The 19018-nt window shown below is 54.2% G+C and overlaps 1 protein-coding gene across 4 annotated transcripts in view; it reads right to left on the reverse strand.

Annotated features, from left to right (window-relative positions):
* The window catches only part of ELL (elongation factor for RNA polymerase II), an 81668-nt gene that overhangs the window by 45447 nt on the left and 17203 nt on the right, over positions 1-19018 (reverse strand). The window contains exon 2 of one of the 4 annotated variants that reach the window (XM_089905292.1): positions 14586-14721. The exons of the other annotated variants lie outside the window; for them this stretch is intronic. Coding sequence (XP_089761418.1) covers positions 14586-14642 — 57 coding nt within the window. The 5' untranslated portion in view covers positions 14643-14721. The remainder of the gene's footprint in view (positions 1-14585; positions 14722-19018) is intronic. 4 annotated transcript variants of the gene reach the window in all.

Raw genomic sequence — 19018 nt, forward strand, 5'->3', positions numbered from 1 at the left:
GCCCCAGGTGTCCAAAGCAGTGACTCTACAGAGGGTCACTGGACAAGTCAGAGCACAGGGGACGTCGGTACACAGGAAGGGCAAAAGGACCCGCAGGGCAGGGTCTGGTGTGTGTTCTACTTAAATGTCGGTGGGTGGGCAGCATCTGAGCCCTGACTGGAGGGGAGCTGCACGGACTTGCTGGGCACAGGCTCTCCATGGAAATCACAGCCAAACTGAACATGATGACTTGTGGTATCAAGGACAGCAGGCGTCCATCAAGAAACTCACTCCCATCTTCCACTACTCAGATATCAGGGTTCCTGCTGTTACGACTGAGGAAAATAAGGTACAGAGGGGGGGCAGGGTTGCTGGAGGTCACAGGGCAGGGCTGGGGGCCCCACTCCACCAGCAGAGCTGATCCCAACCTCACAGGAAGGCCAGTCCTGGGGCCCTCACACGGCTCATGCTTGGTCACCGCCCCATTAGACTGTATCCCAATTTCACAATTTATCCAAACTCTTTGTGAAATGCACGTGACCCCGTCATAATGGGATGAGACAAACATTTGCTAAACAATTCTTCACATTAAAGTGCTCCTATTCCGCTGAGCCCTGTTCCATCCACAGCTGCCCGCAGCACATCCCAGGCCTGCCTCCAGGGGAGTGCGCTCTCATGAGCCACCAACCCTGCCACCTCTCTGAGCTCTGCAACCCACGCCTGCGCCAGGCCCTCTTTTCAACACCTTTGCCTCGTTATTATTTCATCTTTCCCATCTGCCTTTCCTCAAATAGAAAAATTAAGAAGCCGCCCCACGTCAGTACCTGCTGCACGCCCCCGGCACATGCAGCCTGCAGCACTGAGCACAGCCTGCGGAGGAGCCAGGTCCACACGCTGGACTCAGCTCCCTGTCCCCAGATGGCCGAACCTCGGATCTCATCTTGCGTGTGTTACCGCTGCCCTGTGGGAACAGAGCAAGCTTGCGCAAAGAACCACAGCACCGTGTCTTGGAGTTTGCAGCCCAGGCCCCTTGCTCTGCTCCGGGGACCTGAGGCCCCCTCCCTCTGAGCAGGAGCCCACCTCAGGGAGCTGTATCCTTGGCCTCATCTTACTCTCCTTCAGGGAGCCCGTGACAAGGCTGATGGAAGCACTCCGGAAATGCAGACAAAAAGGCAGAAAGATACCTGGGGCACTCTGCACCATTGTGCTTCTGACGTGCCTCGCCAGGAGCCTGAATGTTGAGTGGGCTTGTTTTTCCTTTTTATTTATTTTTTTAATATTTAAAAAAGAATTTTTTTTTGATGTGGACCGCTTCTAAAGTCTTTATTGAGTTTGTTACAATACTGCTTATGTTTTATGTTGTAGGTTTTGGTTTTTTGGCCGCAAGGCACATGGGATCTTAGCTCCCCGGCCAGGGATCGAACCCGCATACCCCCTGCATTGGAAGGCGAAGTCTTAACCACTGGACTGCCAGGGAAGTCCCTGTTTTTCCTTTTTAAATACGCACTAAAACTCATCAACAGGCACTGAACTCAGCATCAAACTTCACTGTGCCCAAACCTGTCCTCTTCCCATGGCCTGGGGGCAACATGACCACACACACACACACACACACACACACACACACACACACACTCTCTCTCTCTCTCTCTCTCTCTCTCTCTCGCTCGCTCGCTCGCTCGCTCGCTCTCTCTCTCCCCCTCAGACAGCAGTGACGAGGATGGAATCTTACAGCGGAGGAAGCTGAGGGCTTGACCTAGATGGCCTGGGTACTCTGGGGCGCAGCCCAGGATGCTGGTCTGCATCTCGGCATGGGGCTCAGCTCGAGTTGCTCCCTTCTCATCACCTGCAAAGCACCCCAAACCTGTCCCAGGAGATGCAGGCACAAATTACAGACAAATAAATGCCATGGCTGAGAACTCGGCCTTCCCTCCCCTTTGGGATGTGATCCCTCACCCCACCCCATGGCCTCCAGCTGGTGCCCACAGCAGGGTCACTCTCCTGTATGTCCTTCTCACACACACAAATGACCTGCAATCTGGATCTGGGAGCTGCCAGGTCAGGGACCCGCCCTCCCAGCCTAGGAGCTCACTCAGCATTGGTCCCACCGTGTCACCTCGGACACATGCTCCCAGTCCATGTTACCTCTCCACCCCACCAGCCTCTGACCAGCTTCAGGCATCAGCTCAAGGCCATGTTCAACACCCTCCGCCACTTCTACCACTGCAAAGGAGTAAATCCTAATTGCTCAGAACCACAGAAAAGGCCTCACCATGCAGACCCTGCCTTGAACACACCACCACTCACCAGCTGGGGACCCCGGGAAGGGAGACTGCCTCTGAATAGAGCCAATTCTCGAGCAGCTGGGCAGTAAAGGCTGCCTCCACCACAAGGTTGGGTCAGAGACATGGCCTTGGAGCACAGGCTGGGATACTGTTCCTGAGGGTTCCAGAGACATCCTAGAGGCTTGGAGAAACGTCTGGACAAGCCAACCTCCCCAGAGAGCTGGGTAACCTCTCTCTTTCTAGCAACTCTGATATATATGTTTTTTTCAAAGATTAATTTTATTTATTTATTTATTTATGGCTGCGTTGGGTCTTCGTTGCTGTGCACGGGCTTTCTCTAGTTGCGGCGAGCGGGGGCTACTCTTCGTTGCGGTGCGCGGGCTTCTCATTGTGGCGGCTTCTCTTGTTGCGGAGCACAGGCTCTAGGCACGCGGGTTTCAGTAGCTGTGGCACACGGGCTCAGTAGTTGTGGCTCGCGGACTCTAGAGCGCAGGTTCAGTAGTTGTGGTGCACGGGCTTAGTTGCTCCACGGCATGTGGGATCTTCCCGGACCAGGGCTCGAACCCGTGTCCCCTGCCTCGGCAGGCGGATTCTTAACCACTGTACCACCAGGGAAGCCCAACTCTGATATTTTGAGCCAGAAAACTCCAAAAGTCTCAAAGAGCCATCAAAATCTGGGAGAAGGGAATTCCCTGGTGGTGCAGTGGTTAGGACTCTGCGTTTTCACTGCCAAAGGCGTGGGTTCAATCCCTGGTCAGGAACTAAGATCCCACAAGCTGCGTGGCAGGGCCAAAAGAAATATAACAAGAATTTGTTAAAAAAAAAAAAAAATCCAGGAGAAAAGATGGCCTAGGGCTTGGGACCCGCCTGCAGGTCCCTTGGTCATTGACCTGCTCTTATGGCACCAGGGGGTGGGCACTGACTGGGCCCAGGGCTCGTCCTGGCCTGCCCTCAAATGTGTGGGGCAGGAGAGAGAAGAACAAACGTGACAAACAAACACGTGTGAGGTGTGTGTTCTGGGCAGCAAGGCCTCAGAAAGCCAACATCGCTGAATTCAGCCCACAATCTTCCTTCTCCTGGAGGAGCACTAGGGCACCATGCACGGAGCTGGGCTTGGGTGCAGCCTACAGTTTGGGGATAGGGCTTTGAGCAGCCAGGTGGCTGGCTCAGATATGGGCCCCTAGTTACCAGCTACACGTCCCAAGAAAGCCTTCAACTTCACAGGGTCTGACATGGAGCAGGCTGTATGAAATCGGCACATTTTTAAACTTGTCTTTGAGAAACAGAACCTAACTTGACCTGGCCGAGGCCAGGCTGTGCTGGACCCTCGGGGAGGCCCTGGGAGCCAACACTGCCCTGAGTCCTGCACCTGCAGAGCATCTCCACAGTGAGGACCCGTGTGGCTGTCGGGCACTCAGGTCTCATCACTATCAGAGCCCAGAACGGATCAGTCCCTTCCGATCCTTGCTTGGCCTCCGACAGACCCAGGTGTCAGACTTTGGGAACAAGAGGATCCTCTATCACCCTGACAGACAGAAGAGGCCTTCCTGGAACAACCTGGACTTTCAGACTCTGGACACTCAGGAGCTGCTGGAGCCCAGGGCGGCAGGGCCCAGCTGCCCATCCAGCTGTCATCCCAGCCATTGGCTTCAGACCAACCCCTCAAAGGGCTCTCTGCCAGCTGCCGCTGCCGGGTGGTGAGTACAGCCCCCTCTGAGCACAGACGGGCTGACTGGGAAGTCTGAGGGGCGGGTTGCCTCCACCACACTCCTTCTGAACTGGAGTTCTGAGAGATGTGTCCACGGGCCCCCGGCAGGTGAGCAGCGAGTGACGCTTGGCCCAGGCCGCCTCTCCAAACACATCAGCTGCCACCTGGCTCCCCTCAGCAAAAGGATCAGCCCTGTTCCTGGGTTAAGTTGTGCACAGGTGTCCACCGAGGTCCACTAACTGACTGCGCCCCCAGAAACATGACCTGCCCCCAGAGCAAACAGCCCAACGAGAAATGTCACCAAACTGGGCCCATCCTGCAGAGCGGGTGGGGCAGCAATGCTGGTCTCTTCTGGGGTGGGAGCAGCATGTGTTCTGCCAGCAGCTTGCACCCACTGGCCCTCAAGAGCGTAACCATGGGGACCTCCCGTGGACAAGGTCACGTGTTTCCACAATCAGCTCTGGGTGCATGAGGAAACTGAGGCTCAGGGAAGCCAGCAGCTTTGCTCAAGGTCACCAGCTCAGGAAGCGGCAGAGCACACACTGAAACCCAGGACGGCCCCCCAAACCAGGAGGCGGAGGGCCCTCTACTACTTTAGGACAGATCTTTTCCCCTGACTGCCTTTCCTTCAGCATCAATGGGGCCATGCTGCTTTGGATGCTCCTGTCACCCTCCTCAACTGGCTGACCAGCGTCCTCGCCGGAGCTGCACAGGGCGCTCCTGTTTCTGCAGATCCATTTTCATTCATCAGCCTGCTGGAGGAGAGTCTTGCCCTGAAAGCACAAATGAGCCAGAAGTCTGAAACCGTCAGCCACCTTTTTACAGAACATCTTGTCACCTGCCTAAAAACAAAAGTGACTGATCTCGGCTCAAAGTGACAAGATTAAGCATTGTGTATTTGTGTAAAGCTGACGCGCCCCAGAAGCCAGGAGGCAGCTGGAGTTCTGCTGAGCAAACTGCGGATCTGAGTAAGAACAGAGTGTAGATGTAAATGAGGAGGAGTCCTTCCAGGACTCTTATAAGCATTCCTCAAATCACATCCTGCAGCCCTGGGGGCTCACGGTGACCCCCTTTACGATATTCAAACCCAGCACTTGTGTGACACCCCCGCAAGCCACTGTCCGAGGCATTCTTCCCTGGATCCATCCGGCTGACTCCTCAACTGAGGCTTCCTCAGAAAGGCTCCCAGTGGGGCACGCTCACTCGGACTCCTGCCACCAGGTGAGGACATCTCCCTGACAGACATGCTGGGCTGGCCTGAAGATGAGTCCCAGGAGGGAGGATGTCCTATCACTGCTGGTCTCCAGGGCAGATGGTCTGGCACCAGGTCACCCAAGTCAGGGCTCAGCTGCATGCAGAGTAGAGACGTGAGCCAGCCCTAACCACACCGTGTGGCAGGTGAGACGCTGCTTCCGGGAGCAGGGAACAAACGTCCCTGCCTGGCTATCTCTCCTAAATATGGTCTGGAAATAATCCCAAGCTCACAGAAAAGCTGCAAGGGCACAAAGAATACCCAAGTACCTTTAAACCCCACACTGACCTGCCGCTAACTCTTCCCCGCCTGCCCACAGGCTCTCTGCCCCTACGCACACATGCATGCCATAACATATAGATTTGGGTGCGCGTGCTTGCTTTCCCAAACCGATTGAGAGCAAGCTGCATGCACCACTGCGCTTCACCCCTAAACACTCAGTGCGTCTCCTAGGAGTAAACCACGTGACAGTCGCCAGCTTCACCATGTTCATTACTGACGGGACACTGTGCACCACTGTCTACCTTCCACGTTGCCACCTGGCTCGGTGGTGTCCTCTCACTGCCCTCCCTCCAGTGAGGAGAACAGCACACAGCACTGAGCCACCCCGCCTCATCAGCCACCTTTAATCTGGAGGTTTCTTGGCTGTTTGTTTGTTTGTTTGTTTATTTATTTTTGGCTGCATTGGGTCTTTGTTGCTGTGTGTGGGTTTTCTCTAGTTGTGGCGAGCGGGGGCTACTCTTCGTCACGGTGCGCAGGCTTCTCATTGCAGTGTCTTCTGTTGCGGAGCACAGGCTCTAGGCTCACGGGCTTCAGTAGCTGTGGCATGTGGGCTCAGTAGTTGTGCCTCGTGGGCTCTAGAGCACAGGCTCAGTAGTTGTGGCACACGGGCTTAGTTGCTCCGCGGCACGTGGGATCTTCCTGGACCAGGGATCCAACCCGTGTCCCCTGCACTGGCAGGCGGATTCTTAACCACTGCACCACCAGGGAAGCCCTCTTGGCTGTTCTTTGACGTTTAGGACATTGACATTTTTGAAGGATACAGGCGCCCCTGCCTTTTCTTTACTAGAGCACGCTACATTTTGGGTCTACCTAGTGTAACTGTGATGAACTGCGCTGTGCTCCATCCGCATGACGGGAGGTGACCATCGTCCTCCACGGCACCCCATTCCCCTCTGCGAGTGCCCCGTCTGCCCTTCTGGGACGGTTAACTCTGATCACCCAGGCGGGGCCACCCCGTTCGGTCTGCCTTCTCCCCATGCGGGTCACAACAGACGCTTGCTCTCCACCCACAGCCCAGGTTCAGCCAGCCCCACCCTCCACAGCTTCACGGTGGTGACTGTAAAACTCAGTGCCTGTCTCTGGCAGCCTCGGCATCCCACCATAAGCAGGAGCCCTCCCTTTTCTCCACTAATTTATTTACATGCTACCATCAGCAGTATGGTGAATTTCATGTGTCAACTTGGCTAGGCCAGGGAACCCAACTGCTTGGTCAAATACCAGCTGCAGTGAAGGCATTTTTTAGATGTGATTAACATTTAAATCAATAGACTCTGAGTAAAGTAGATTACCCTCCACAACCCTCCCAATCAGTTGAAGGCTGTAAGAGAAAAAAGGACCAAGATCCTCTGGAAAAAGGAGGACTTCTGCCCCCGCACAGCCTTTGAGCTCAAGATACAACATCAGCTCTTCCCCGGGTCTCCAGCCTGCCAGCCCGCCCTACAGGTTTTGGACTTGCCAGCCCCCATGACTGCATGACCCAATTCTTTACAAGAAGTCTCTTCTCAAACACAAATGGCCAATAGACACATGAAAAGATGCTCAACATCGCTAATTATTAAGAGAAACGCAAATCAAAACTACAATGAGGGGCTTCCCTGGTGGCGCAGTGGTTGAGAGTCCGCCTGCCGATGCAGGGGACACGGGTTCGTGCCCCGGTCCAGGAAGATCCCACATGCCACAGACGCGGCTGGGCCCGTGAGCCATGGGCCGCTGAGCCTGCGCGTCCGGAGCCTGTGCTCCGCAACGGGAGAGGCCACAACAGGGAGAGGCCCGCATACCGCAAAAAAAAAACCCAAATAGAAACATATTTTCAAGTTTAAATTAGAAACCATAATAAAACCTAGTCTTTAAAAAAAAAAAAACAAAAAAACTACAATGAGGTATCACCTCACACCGGTCAGAATGGCCATCATTAAAAACTCTACGAGGACTTCCCTGGTGGCACAGTGGCTAAGAATCTGTCTGCCAATGCAGGGGACACGGGTTCAAGCCGTGGTCCAGGAAGATCCCACATGCCGCGGAGCAACTAAACCCATGCGCCACAACTACTGAGCCTGTGCTCTAGAGCCCGTGAGCCACAGCTACTGAGCCTGCGTGCCACAACTACTGAAGCCCGCACGCCTAGATCCCGCGCTCCGCAAAAAGAGAAGCCACCGCAATGAGAAGCCTGTGCACCGCAATGAAGAGTAGCCCCTGCTCACCACAACTGGAGAAAGCCCACGCACAACAACGAAGACCCAACACAACCAAAAATAAATATAAATAAAATAAATAAATATTTAAAAACTCTATGAATAACAAATGCTGGAGAGGATGTGGGAAAAGGGGAACCCTCCTACACTGCTGGTGGGAATGTAAGTTGGTACAGCCAATATGGAAAACAGTATAGAGGTTCCTCAGAAAACTAAAAATAGAAATAGAATTACCATATGATCCAGCAATCCCACTCCTGGGCATACATCAGACAAAAACTCTAATTCAAAACGATACATATGGGACTTCCCTGGTGGTCCAGTGCTAAGACTCAGCGCTCCCAATGCAGGGGGCCCAGTTTCGATCCCTGGTCAGGGAACTAGGTCCCACATGTCGCAACTAAGATCCAGAGCAGCCAAATAAATAAATAATTTTTAAAAAGATACATGCACGCCTATGTTCATAGCAGCACTATTCACAATAGCCAAGACATGCAAACAACCTAAATGTCCATGGACAGATGAATGGATAATGAAGATGTGGTACCTATATAAAATGGAAAACTACTCAGCCATAAAAAGGAATGAGATAATGCCATGTGCAGCAACATGGATGCAACTAGAGATTACCACACTAAGTGAAGTAAGTCAAAGAGAAAGACAAATACCATATGATATCACTTATATGTGGAATCTAAAATATGACACAAATGAACCATCTATGAAACAGAAACAGACCCACAGACATAGAGAACAGACTTGTGGTTGCCAAGGGGGAGGGGGGTGGGAGAGGGATGGAGTGGGAGGCTGGGGATAGCAGATGTAAGCTATTATACACAGAATGGATAAACAACAAGGTCCTACCCTATAGCACAGAGAACTATACTCAATATCCTTATGATAAACCATAATAGTAAATATATTTTAAAAAGAATGTATATATATGTATAACTGAATCACTTTGCTGCACAGTAGAAATTAACACAACATTGTAAATCAACTGTACTTCAATAAAAAAAATTTTTTTTTAACACACACAAGGGAATTCCCTGTTGGTCCAGTGGTTAGGACTCCGCACTTTCACTGCCATGGCCTGGATTCAATCCCTGGTCGGGAAACTAAGATCCCACAAACCGCGAGGCTCAGCCAAACGCGCGCGCGCACACACACACACGCAAACAAGTCTCTTCTCACTCCTTCACTCGTATTGGTTCTGTTTCTCTGGAGAGCCCTGATATGGACAGACTCATGGACTGCCTTTTGCAATGGTCTCAAGCGCATTCCAGTCCTTACTTATCCTGATACTCAGATTGTCTCAGACTGGCCCTGGGGTCCTTGGTGCTGGCTCCCAACTCATCCCCGCCCTCCTCTGGGACCTCTCTGACGTCCTAGCACCACAAGAGGTTCTGGCCAGAGCCAAGGGGTTGTCCAGCTCTCAAAGGAGCCCCGGTTCCAAGACTGAGACTAGGAAGCTTCCTCATTCCTCACAGCAGATTACAGAGGTCCATGCCCGAGACAGCTGCTGAGGGCCCCACTTCGGAAGAAGTGTACAGAACAGGGCTCACATTTGGGGCGTCCTTGAATTTGGGTGGGAAGAAAAAACACATCTATTTCCACTAACTGTAACTTAGCATTTCCTTCAGTTACAAAGGCAGGCAACAAACTACAGCAGTTATGAGCAGTATCAACTCTGATATGCTTTAGCGCATCAAATAATGGTTTGGTGCTGTCTTCAAACACCATTTTTGCTCACCACAATTTCAAAATTACAGCAACTAGATCCACTGCTAGATCTCATCACTTAACACATCAACATAATAAATTTGTTACTAGGTCACACATTCCTTTTTAATACTTTATTCACTCTCTGTGTAGCACATTTCCTTGGTAATTCTACATATTTTAGGCATCTGAGAGGGATCATGCCCAGAAAGGGCCGAGGCCCCTGTCTGTGATTCAGTGACTTACCAGGAGCTGCCCCAAATAGGATGTGGCCATGACAGCCTGACTGGGAAGGTGCTTATAAAGTAGGCTGTGTTCAAAAAAAATTACCCCCACTAATCCACTGTCTCTAAAACACTATTTACTCCTGGCCTCAGAAAGTTGGGGGTGAGGAATCACCAGATAAGCCACGTAAAGTGCTAACTCGGGCATGGAATGTCAGCACCCCGGCCTCCACACCAGTACTGCTGATGCCCACGGAGCGGGGGGGTCCTCCATGCAGTGGGGAACACATGGCTGAGTCCTAGAACATCTGGTTCCAATTATTTAAAATGCCATTATTACATCATGAACACAGGTGCATGCAGGCACCACAAGGTGTCACACAACTGAGAGGACATTTGGAAATGAATGACCCCCCCTCTCCGCCTGTCTGGAGTACCTCCCCCTGAGCAGGCCCCTCTCTAAAGCCTCGCCTTCTCACTCAGGTTGCCCTTCTGCAGCGTCAGGCTGCCTACTCCCTGGAGTGGCTGTCCCTCCTGCCCCATCTCCCCAAACCCCCTGGCAGTAAGAGCCTGTGTGCTGGCCTCAGTCGGACCTCCATCAGCTGGGCTGAGATGACACCAGGAAAGGCTAGAATAAGTACCTGTTCCCCCACACCCAGCAATTCCTCCTAAGACCCCCTCCCACCCCCAAAATGAAAAGGGCAGCTCTGAACACCTCACAGAGCAGGCTGGGCCAAACTGCTGCTCCTGATCTGGTGCGGTTTCTAAAGCTACTTGGACAAGCAGAGGCGAGGGCAGGCTGCCTTCGTCTTCTGCACCAAGACCAGACCAGGAGGGTAACTAAGAAGGAAAGTGGGGGATGTACCAAAAACAAACCATTTCTACAAGCCCAGGGATTTGTATGAGAATCTAAAAAGGAAAGAAGGAGACCGTCACAGGCAGCTCAGACCCCAGGGTGGTGAGAAGGGGCCGCTGTCACCAGAGCTGCCCACCAGGCCCTGCTGGGAAGCTCTACCCAGCACCTACCAAAAAACACCGTCTCTGTACTGCAGCACTGCAGAGCTTGCCTGGGCTCTAGGCAGCATAATGACACCTCTGTCCCCTCTGAGGCTGCTAGCCAGGGCAGAAAGGGCTGGGCTCCCCTGAACGCAGGGTCTGGGGCTTCATCTTGGGCAAAAACCAGAGACCATTAAATGGGAGCGAGACGCCCCACTCAGGAGGATGAAATGACAAGAACATGGCATATTTTTCCCTCTCTAACCTACCCAGGTGACCCAACGGGTAGGGCAGGCAGGACGTCCATACCTAGACAGCCCCACAGACAAAGGGAGAGGGCCCACCAGCCACCTGGTCCCTGGGAAACACCGTCCTTTACCCTGCAGCCTGGGAAAGGCCTGCTGGGTCACTGATCACTTTTCCCAGTGTTGTCTGCTCTGGTCCCAGCACACAGGTGCCCTCCGGAGGGGACAGTCCCAGAGACCCCTAAGAGGTGACCTGTCCTACAAGGGCACAGTAAGGTCTCTCTCACCAGGCAGGTAATCAGAAACAAAAATCAATACTAGAAATCTATCCCAGGGCATGAGGATCCCCAAAGACCAAAGACCCTCCCTGAAATCCCCCCAGGTCTTTCTACCCCCCAGGTCCCTCCTCTCTGCTGCCTGGCACTAAAGACCACAGACGAAGATTTCCAACTCCCTACCTCTGCTCAGCTGGACCCCTCCCACCACCCCACACTCATCTGCCAGCATTCTGGGCGCCAGACCAGGTAACTGCATCTCCCAGCATCTTCTTTGCCTTCAGAGCTGCATCGGCTCTGCCCATGCCAGACTGGAATCCTCTCCCTCCACTTCCTGAGTTGGCAACACCTGGACACCTGGCACCTTTGGCAGGTGCAATCTCAGAACCATCTCGCCTAGGACTTAATAGCTGGAGAAGGCAGCAAAAGCACTACAGCAAGCTGGAAGGATGGAGGCAGGAGGCGGGGACCCAGCAGCCAATAAGACAGACGCTGCCCTGTCCACTCAGGGTCCCTTGGCACAGTTTAAGAGTGGACAATAGAGTGACACTGGGAGAGGCTGTTCTGATGGGATGAGAGGGGGCGCTGAGCCAAGACCAGAAGGATGGGAGGTGACAGACCTCAAGGGAGGCCAGACCAGGGAAACGGAGCAGGGAGAGAGGGCCTGATCACCCAAAGGGGCATTGCTTGGTCCCACACGCGTGTCAACCACTGCTCTGGGCAGCTGGGGCACAGAACAGGAGCCAGTAAGGAGCAGCAGGAGACCCCAGATGGGAGCTGCTGGCCTCTGCCATTCCTTCTCACTCGTGTCCCCATTAGCTCCCCACTGCAGCTGAGGGAGGAAAGTGGGGGGGGGGTCCAAACAGAGAGACCAGTCTTAAGGATGCTGAGCCGGGCAGAGTAGAGTGATGGGAGGGAAGAGGGGACCCCGGCGCTAGGCAGGGCCGGCAGAAGCCAGGTCCCCTGCACAGCCACTTCCGGGGAGTCTGCACTAGGGTAGGGGATGGGCGGGCCGACCCCAAGTACCTCAGCCTGGGCTGAGGGAAAGATCTGGCAGAGGCCAGTGCCTCTGCTGACCTTCTGACCTGAGCCTGGGGTGACAGGGCTCAGGGAGGAGGGCCGAGCAGAGTCCCCTGCACTCTCCAGAAGGGGCCTCTCCTTGGCACACCTGCTCTCTGCCCTGACGGCGGGGATTTGCATGCCCCAAAAGACGATGACCAGGGTTTGGACAGGCGTGGAGGTGTGGCCGAGTGCATCCTCTCCCCAGCGTGACAGCGATGAGCAGAGGACACCCCTTCACGTGGCCCTTCATCTGACACTCCACTCAGTCCCTCGCAACCTCCAGGGAAGGGGCAACTGCTCCCTCCTCACAGAGGGAGAAACGGAGGCTCGGGCCATGCCTGAGCCCCACGACGAGGGAAGGAGGACTCAACCCAGACCGGCCAGGTCCCCACACAGGTGCCTTTAGGCATCACCAAGACAAACTTCAGATCTTGACAGCCTCGAGCTGCGACGGCCGTGCATGAGCGTGTGCCACGCGGCACGCTGGAGCAAAGGAGAACCATGTGTGAGCCCAGGGGTGGTGCAGCCCCTGCCTCACACAGGAGGACCTCAAGCGCAGACACTGGCTGAGATTCCAAAAGAGGCAGGAGCCTCCTGCAGTGAGCATTCTGTAATCTCGGAGACAACGGAGCCAGAGCAACCTCCAGGCTCAGGAAGCAGCAGAGTCCCCCGAGGGGTGACCCAGGAAATGCTGCCTCCACCACTCAGCTGCTCAACAGGCCAAACCTGAGGAGACCCAGCCACGTGCCACACCTGTGAGTGACAGAACACGTCTTCCTGAGCTCGAAAATAAATAAAACCAGGTCAGGCGCAAGAAACAACTTTTTTTAAAGTTTCTAGAAGGGTAGTCTGTGTAGGAGACACAGTGAGGCCAGCCTCAGCGACAGGAGGAGCACAGTGGACTCTCACCATGGCCAGAATACCGAGTCTTCTAAGCGAGCAAACATCACTCCAGCAACACGAAACCCCTAGAAGGAAAAACTCAAGTCTCCTGTCTTCCTAACTCAACAACCTCAGGTCAAAACCGTTTTATCTCAGGCCTGAAATTAGATTTCAGGAGCAGCTTACAATCTGCGCCATCACAGAAGGAGAACCTGGCAGGACTCCAGGCCAGCCGCCTCAGCGGAAGGAGGACCAGAAGGTCTATTTAGGAAAGGAAGACGGAAGTGTCTCGCTGGCACTGACAGTCGCGTGCATCGGCAGTGAGACTGCACAGTACAGTCCACACGCTTTCCGGACTTCTAGGCTAGGAACACAGAATCAACCAGGATGAGAGGTCAGGGGAAACTGGGGGCCCTCGGCTGGTCCAGCCTCACATCACCACCACGCTGCCCCGGGGGCTGGGTTAAGGAGAACGTCACATGAAACTCACAGCCTTATGCAGGGACGATAAGCCAAAACGTTCTAACCCACTCCAAGGTCCAGGGTCCCCTCCTCCACACCACTCCAAGCCATTCAAACCCAACCCATAGCTGGGGGGGAAGGGCTGGGCATTGCTTGAAAGCTGAGGCAGCACCTGGAGGTGTCCTGTCCTTTCCTTATAGGAGATCGGAGCAGTGCACCTGCCAGGCTTCCACATCAGTCAACCGGTCCCAGCAGAGACAGGGAACCAAAGGCTTAAGAACAGGAATGATACACTGGGGCTTTCAGCAGCTGCTGGGACTCAAAAGCAAAACTTCTGTCTCAGGGCCCAGAACTACGATCAGAGGATTTGCTTCCACTTAAGAGCTGTGTGACCTAAGTAAGACACTTAATCTCTCTGGCTTGGTCACACGGGGCTGTGCTGAAACAACGTACAGAACAGCACAAACCGGCTCTGCCACGCACGTGACCTCCGGCTCCTTCCTGCCTCTCAGTTTCTGAACGCTGGAAAATAAAGTATTGCAACACTCTTTAAAACAAAACAAAACAAACAACAACCCTGACGCAAGGAAGAAGGCAAGGCCAAGAGACCTCCGAGGACCTCCAGAGTGAGGGAAACCACCCTCTAACCAGCTGTGTGGTCAGTTTTCTCATCTGAGAAACGGGAATGACCTTGTTCTTGCCTTTTTCGTCCCCACCAGGGACGGCTGACAGGCCAGACCCAGACAAAGGGAGCACCCCACCCCCCAAACCAAGGGAACCATCAGAGCCAGGGAACCTTTCCCAAAACTGTATTGATGACCTCAAATAATATTCAACAAGGTGATAACAAGTCAATAATAATAAAAGTAATAATAATAAGCTCATTTAAGTAAAACATGATTACTAGCCACACTCATGTTTCCACATCTGCCATGTACGTGGTGGGTATCTCCGTAAGGACCCCAGTGCATGTTCAGCATTTGATTGAACCCCTTAGATGGTGCTCACCAAGCACTCACCACGCAGACGTCTGTCGTGGATTCCTTTAACAGCAGCCCCATCAACCCTCTGGTCATGACATTTGAAATCCTGCAGGTCAAATCCAGTTTTCTCCAAGCAGGACCTGTCAGCAGATTCCTCCTCAAGGAATTGATTCTGTCAAAGGTAGAAATAGGAACCACCCTTGCAGGATGAAGGGATGATGGGGGAATTATGGCTTCCTTCAGGGAAGCAGCTGTGTGTTGGGGCTGATGGATGGCACATCCTCATCCCAGCCAAGGCCAGCATGGCACAGGGGCCCGGACCTCTCAGTGAGCCCTCACTCTGACCCAGGGACAAGCAGTGCCTCCCATGGCCTGGCACAGTGGCCCTAACTGACCACCCCTGCTTCCTGAAGTTGGTGTGGGCTCAAACGCTATACATATATGGAATAACTTTGGGAACCAACAGGGGCTATACAGACTAGTATTTTCCAATCCACAAGCACGTTTTTTCCACTAATATGTCACTGAGGTAAATGGAAGCAAACCCAAGACCCTGGAAAATAGTCTAACAACACAGTCTAAGTGCTTCAAAGTCATTAGCCAGCTGGGTCCACGGTCACACTCAAGCAAGTGACAAATGGCCAGCTGGTTGCCAGCTTTACACAGCTGACTTGCCAGAGAAGAGCCTATGAGTAAGTGTCACTCACAGGGACAGCCAAGCCAAAACCGAGGCGATCTTGTTCGGTCAAGAGTGTGGTGGGTCACGGGCTTCCCTGGTGGTGTACTGGTCAAGAACCCGCCTGCCGATGCAGGGGACACGGGTTTGAGCCCTGGTCTGGGAAGATCCCACATGCCGCGGAGCAACTAGGCCCGCACGCCACAAATACTGAGCCCGTGTGCCACAACTACCGAAGCCCACACACCTAGAGCCCATGCTCCGCAACAAGAGAAGCCACCGCAGTGAGAAGCCCGCGCACAGCAATGAAGAGTAGCCCCCGCTCGCAACTAGAGAAAGCCCACGCGCAGCAATGAAGACCCAACAAAACCAAAAATAAATAAATAAATGAATAAATTTATTTTTTTTAAAAAAGTGTGTGGTGGGTCGCACCTGGGAGAAGAAATGACCACGCCGCAATGCCGTTCTGGAGAGCAGACAGCACTCAGGTGGCACCCAGTGAGAGAGCTGAGGGGGTTAACTGGCGCGGGAGTGAGGCCCATTCAAAGACACACACACACCAAGAGGAAAAGGCGACGAGTGGCACAGACTGAGAAGACAGTACGAGTGGCTAAAATACATGAGATGCCACCAAGAAAACACAAATGAGAGATACCATTTTTGCCCAGCACTACCACAAAATTAGGAAGAATAAGACAATCTGGTATGCAAAAAGAAGTGGGAAACGTCCTGGGACACGCTCGCAGAGGTGGCATGAAAGGTCAGCTGCTGGGGGCAGTGGGGAACAAGGCACAACCCACAGGACAGCAGAGCCTGGCCCTCCCTCGAGTCTGTGGTCGGGCTGGCCAAGTATCTTGAGCCAGGTGCCAGTTGCTCACGGGAGCAGATGAGGCTGCACTGGAGTCACGGGGCAGGACCTGAGGGGCCTCAGCATTCAGCAAGGTGTGCTCTGTGGGAGTGAGGCACTTCCCACTGGTCTGTCTGACACACCTGGCTGGTGCCTAAGAGCTGGCTGCACCATGTAAGAGCAAAACAAAGTCGGAAACCACTGATCCAGAAAGAGAAGGCCCAATCAAATTCACAGGCTCACGGCAAAGGCCTGGTGTGTGCCAGGCCCTCTCATGTACACTCCGTCCTTGGGGAGCATTCTGGACTCCAGGAGTGTGCTTCTTGGTGGGCAGGAAGGAGGGGAGGCAGCAAGAGCACCGACACTAAAAAGGAGGCCTTTTTTCTTTTTGGCCGTGCTGCACAGCTTGTGGGATCTTATTTCCCCGACCAGGGATCAAACCCGGACCCTAGGCAGTGAGAGCGAGGAGTCCTAACCACTGGACTGCCAGGGAATTCCCGAGGAGACTGTCAAGGAGAGAATGCTGGGGCCTGGGCAGCGGGGTCCCCGGGAGCCCTGTGAATCGCACATCGCCGCCCACAGGGGCCCCCAGCAGCAGTGAGTGGCAACACCACCCAGCTGTTACAAATGAGGGGTTTGTAACAGGTGGCAGAAACTCCACGTTAGGCCACCAAATGTCCCAGAGCTCTGTAGGACAGGAGTGGCCCCTATCACTGTGGCTGGATATCCCGTTAAGGACCCACACCCCCAGCCAGAGATGAATGAGGGCTCCAGGAAAGCAGTGTAACCAGAGAAGAGACACGGCGACCCTGGGGTGACGGCACAAGAACACACGGCAGGCCCCGTGTCTGTGGGTGCAGGGAGGCTTCCGGGAGCCATGACCACAGAGCTATCTATGCTGACAGAGTGCTTTCCGTGAGTCGTGGGTGTGACAGGAGTGAGTCAGGAGGGGACAGAGGGCATCCCAGGTGAGGGGGACAAGGGGCACAGACCCCTAGGGAGGGAGGGGTGCAGGCCTGCACCAACTGCTCCAGGTGGAGGCACTGGCGACAGCGGTGCCGCAGACCGCTGGGGCAGCCAGAACCCAGGGTGAGCCGGCCTTTGTCAATTCTGCAAATGGGGACCACACCACCACAGAAAACCCTCCAACCAGCCAAATTAGGAGGAAACCTTTAGAGTCAAAAGGTCAAATATCCCCACCAAGGACATTCCAGGACCCCAAACAGCAGCTTTTTGGGTTTCCCAAACCCTATCCATGAAGGAAGACAAAGAGCAGCAACACCAGCGGCCGCATCCCAGATCTCCAGGACAGAGGAGCAGGAACGTGCGCGTGCAGCGTGGTCAGGGTTCTGCGAGGAAACTCAATGACCTTCCTCTTTTTGCTTCTGAGCTCACTTAGGGAAGAAGTTCTGGGCCCATAAATGCAGAATCCAAAAGCCCCTACCTGAGGAAAGCATTCAGCAGCCTAGCAAGGTTTGCCAATGCCCAGGAAGGAGCATACGGGGCTCCAAGCAAATGCCCCAATGCTGCCATCTGGGGTGCCCCCAACCCAGGCAGGCTGTGGAGGCTTGGAAAGCCCTGGGTGTGGGAGGACACTGCCCAGGATGAGGCCAGAATCTCACCAAGGGTTCCTGGGCAGAGCTGGGGCCCAACCCCCATGGCATGGGCCACCCAGTAGGACTCCCCGGCCCCCGCCAGAGTCACCCCTGTCACCTGCTTTATAAAGTGGCATTTTAAGCTGGTTTTACTTGGTAAAAAGGGAACCGTGCTCAAAAAGAAAAACGTTCAAATTAGCATAACACACCAGGCCCAGACCCGCCGCAGAGGAGGTGTTGTGAGCCGCTGGTCCTCCAGCGGCACTGTCCACCCTGGGGCCTGCGCTGCTGCCCCAAGCAACTCCAGAGGGGATTTTATGGTGCTCTGGGAGGGAATACCACCACCCTGGGGTGAGTACTGGGATAAAGCTGGTGAGAAGGAGGTGGCAGAGCTTTTATATTTGGAAAAGGAATCTGGCAGAGCTGGAGAATGAGGAAGGGAGAGAATCAGACACATGTGACTGAGGAGAGTCCCCCCACTGAGAACAGTTACGGCCTCCAGGGCAGGGGTCTGCTGAGGGAGCTGAGCTGACGGCATCCTGAATCTGGAGCAGGATGCTGGCCCTTGGAGTGACAGAACAGACTGGGCAGAGTGAGCTGGACAAGGCAACCACACAGGGCCTGCACCCCTCCTGGACACGGTCCCACCACATGTTCATATGGTATGGTTCACCCTGCTGCTACAGAGTGCCGATGTGGCACCAGACGCTGGGACAGGAGCACTCACACCTCAGGGGACACGCTGAGTGCCGGGGACACACGGAGGAGCCCTCTGAGCAGAGACTACAAAGGTAGGGGGAGAGGCCCATAGAGACCTAGAGGAAAAGTGTTTGAGGCACAGGCACACACACTGTTTCCTGAAGCTTGTGCCCTGCGGTGCCGTGTGCTGGCCACCCTCCCCAGCACTCTGACCTGTTTGTCTGATCGCGGCACTCTTGGGAGAGGGCCGGGCTTCTTCCTCAGCACAGCCTCCTGGGCCTCCTGGGGTGTAGGCTCTTCCCCACCACCGGCTCTGGCCCCAGGAATTCCACTTTTCCAACAGGTTCCAGCAAATGTTCCTTCTCCAGCAAACCCTCCTGACCTGTAGGTGGAATTAGAGCCCACGGGACTGTCGCTCTTCACTCAGGGCCCACAATGCTCGGCACAGGGCCAGGCACTCCAAAACTGGGATGTCACACCTGGGGCCTGGCTGCAGCCCGGCCTGTCCACCTAAGGACAGGTGCTCTGGGCCAGATGCCTGGGGCTGACCAGGACCCCACATGTCAGCATCCCACTTGCTTACTCCCTGCGGCCAGGGCCTCGCTTGGGCCTCAGAGCCTGGGGAGGACTCAACAGGTGGCTGCAGTGTGCA

The sequence above is a fragment of the Delphinapterus leucas genome, unplaced genomic scaffold (genome assembly GCF_059928025.1).
Source record: "Delphinapterus leucas isolate spDelLeu-1000000601 "Yukka" unplaced genomic scaffold, BTC_Dleu_Yukka2 spDelLeu_asBTCV2_sq25, whole genome shotgun sequence".
NCBI classification, from domain to species: domain Eukaryota; kingdom Metazoa; phylum Chordata; class Mammalia; order Artiodactyla; family Monodontidae; genus Delphinapterus; species Delphinapterus leucas.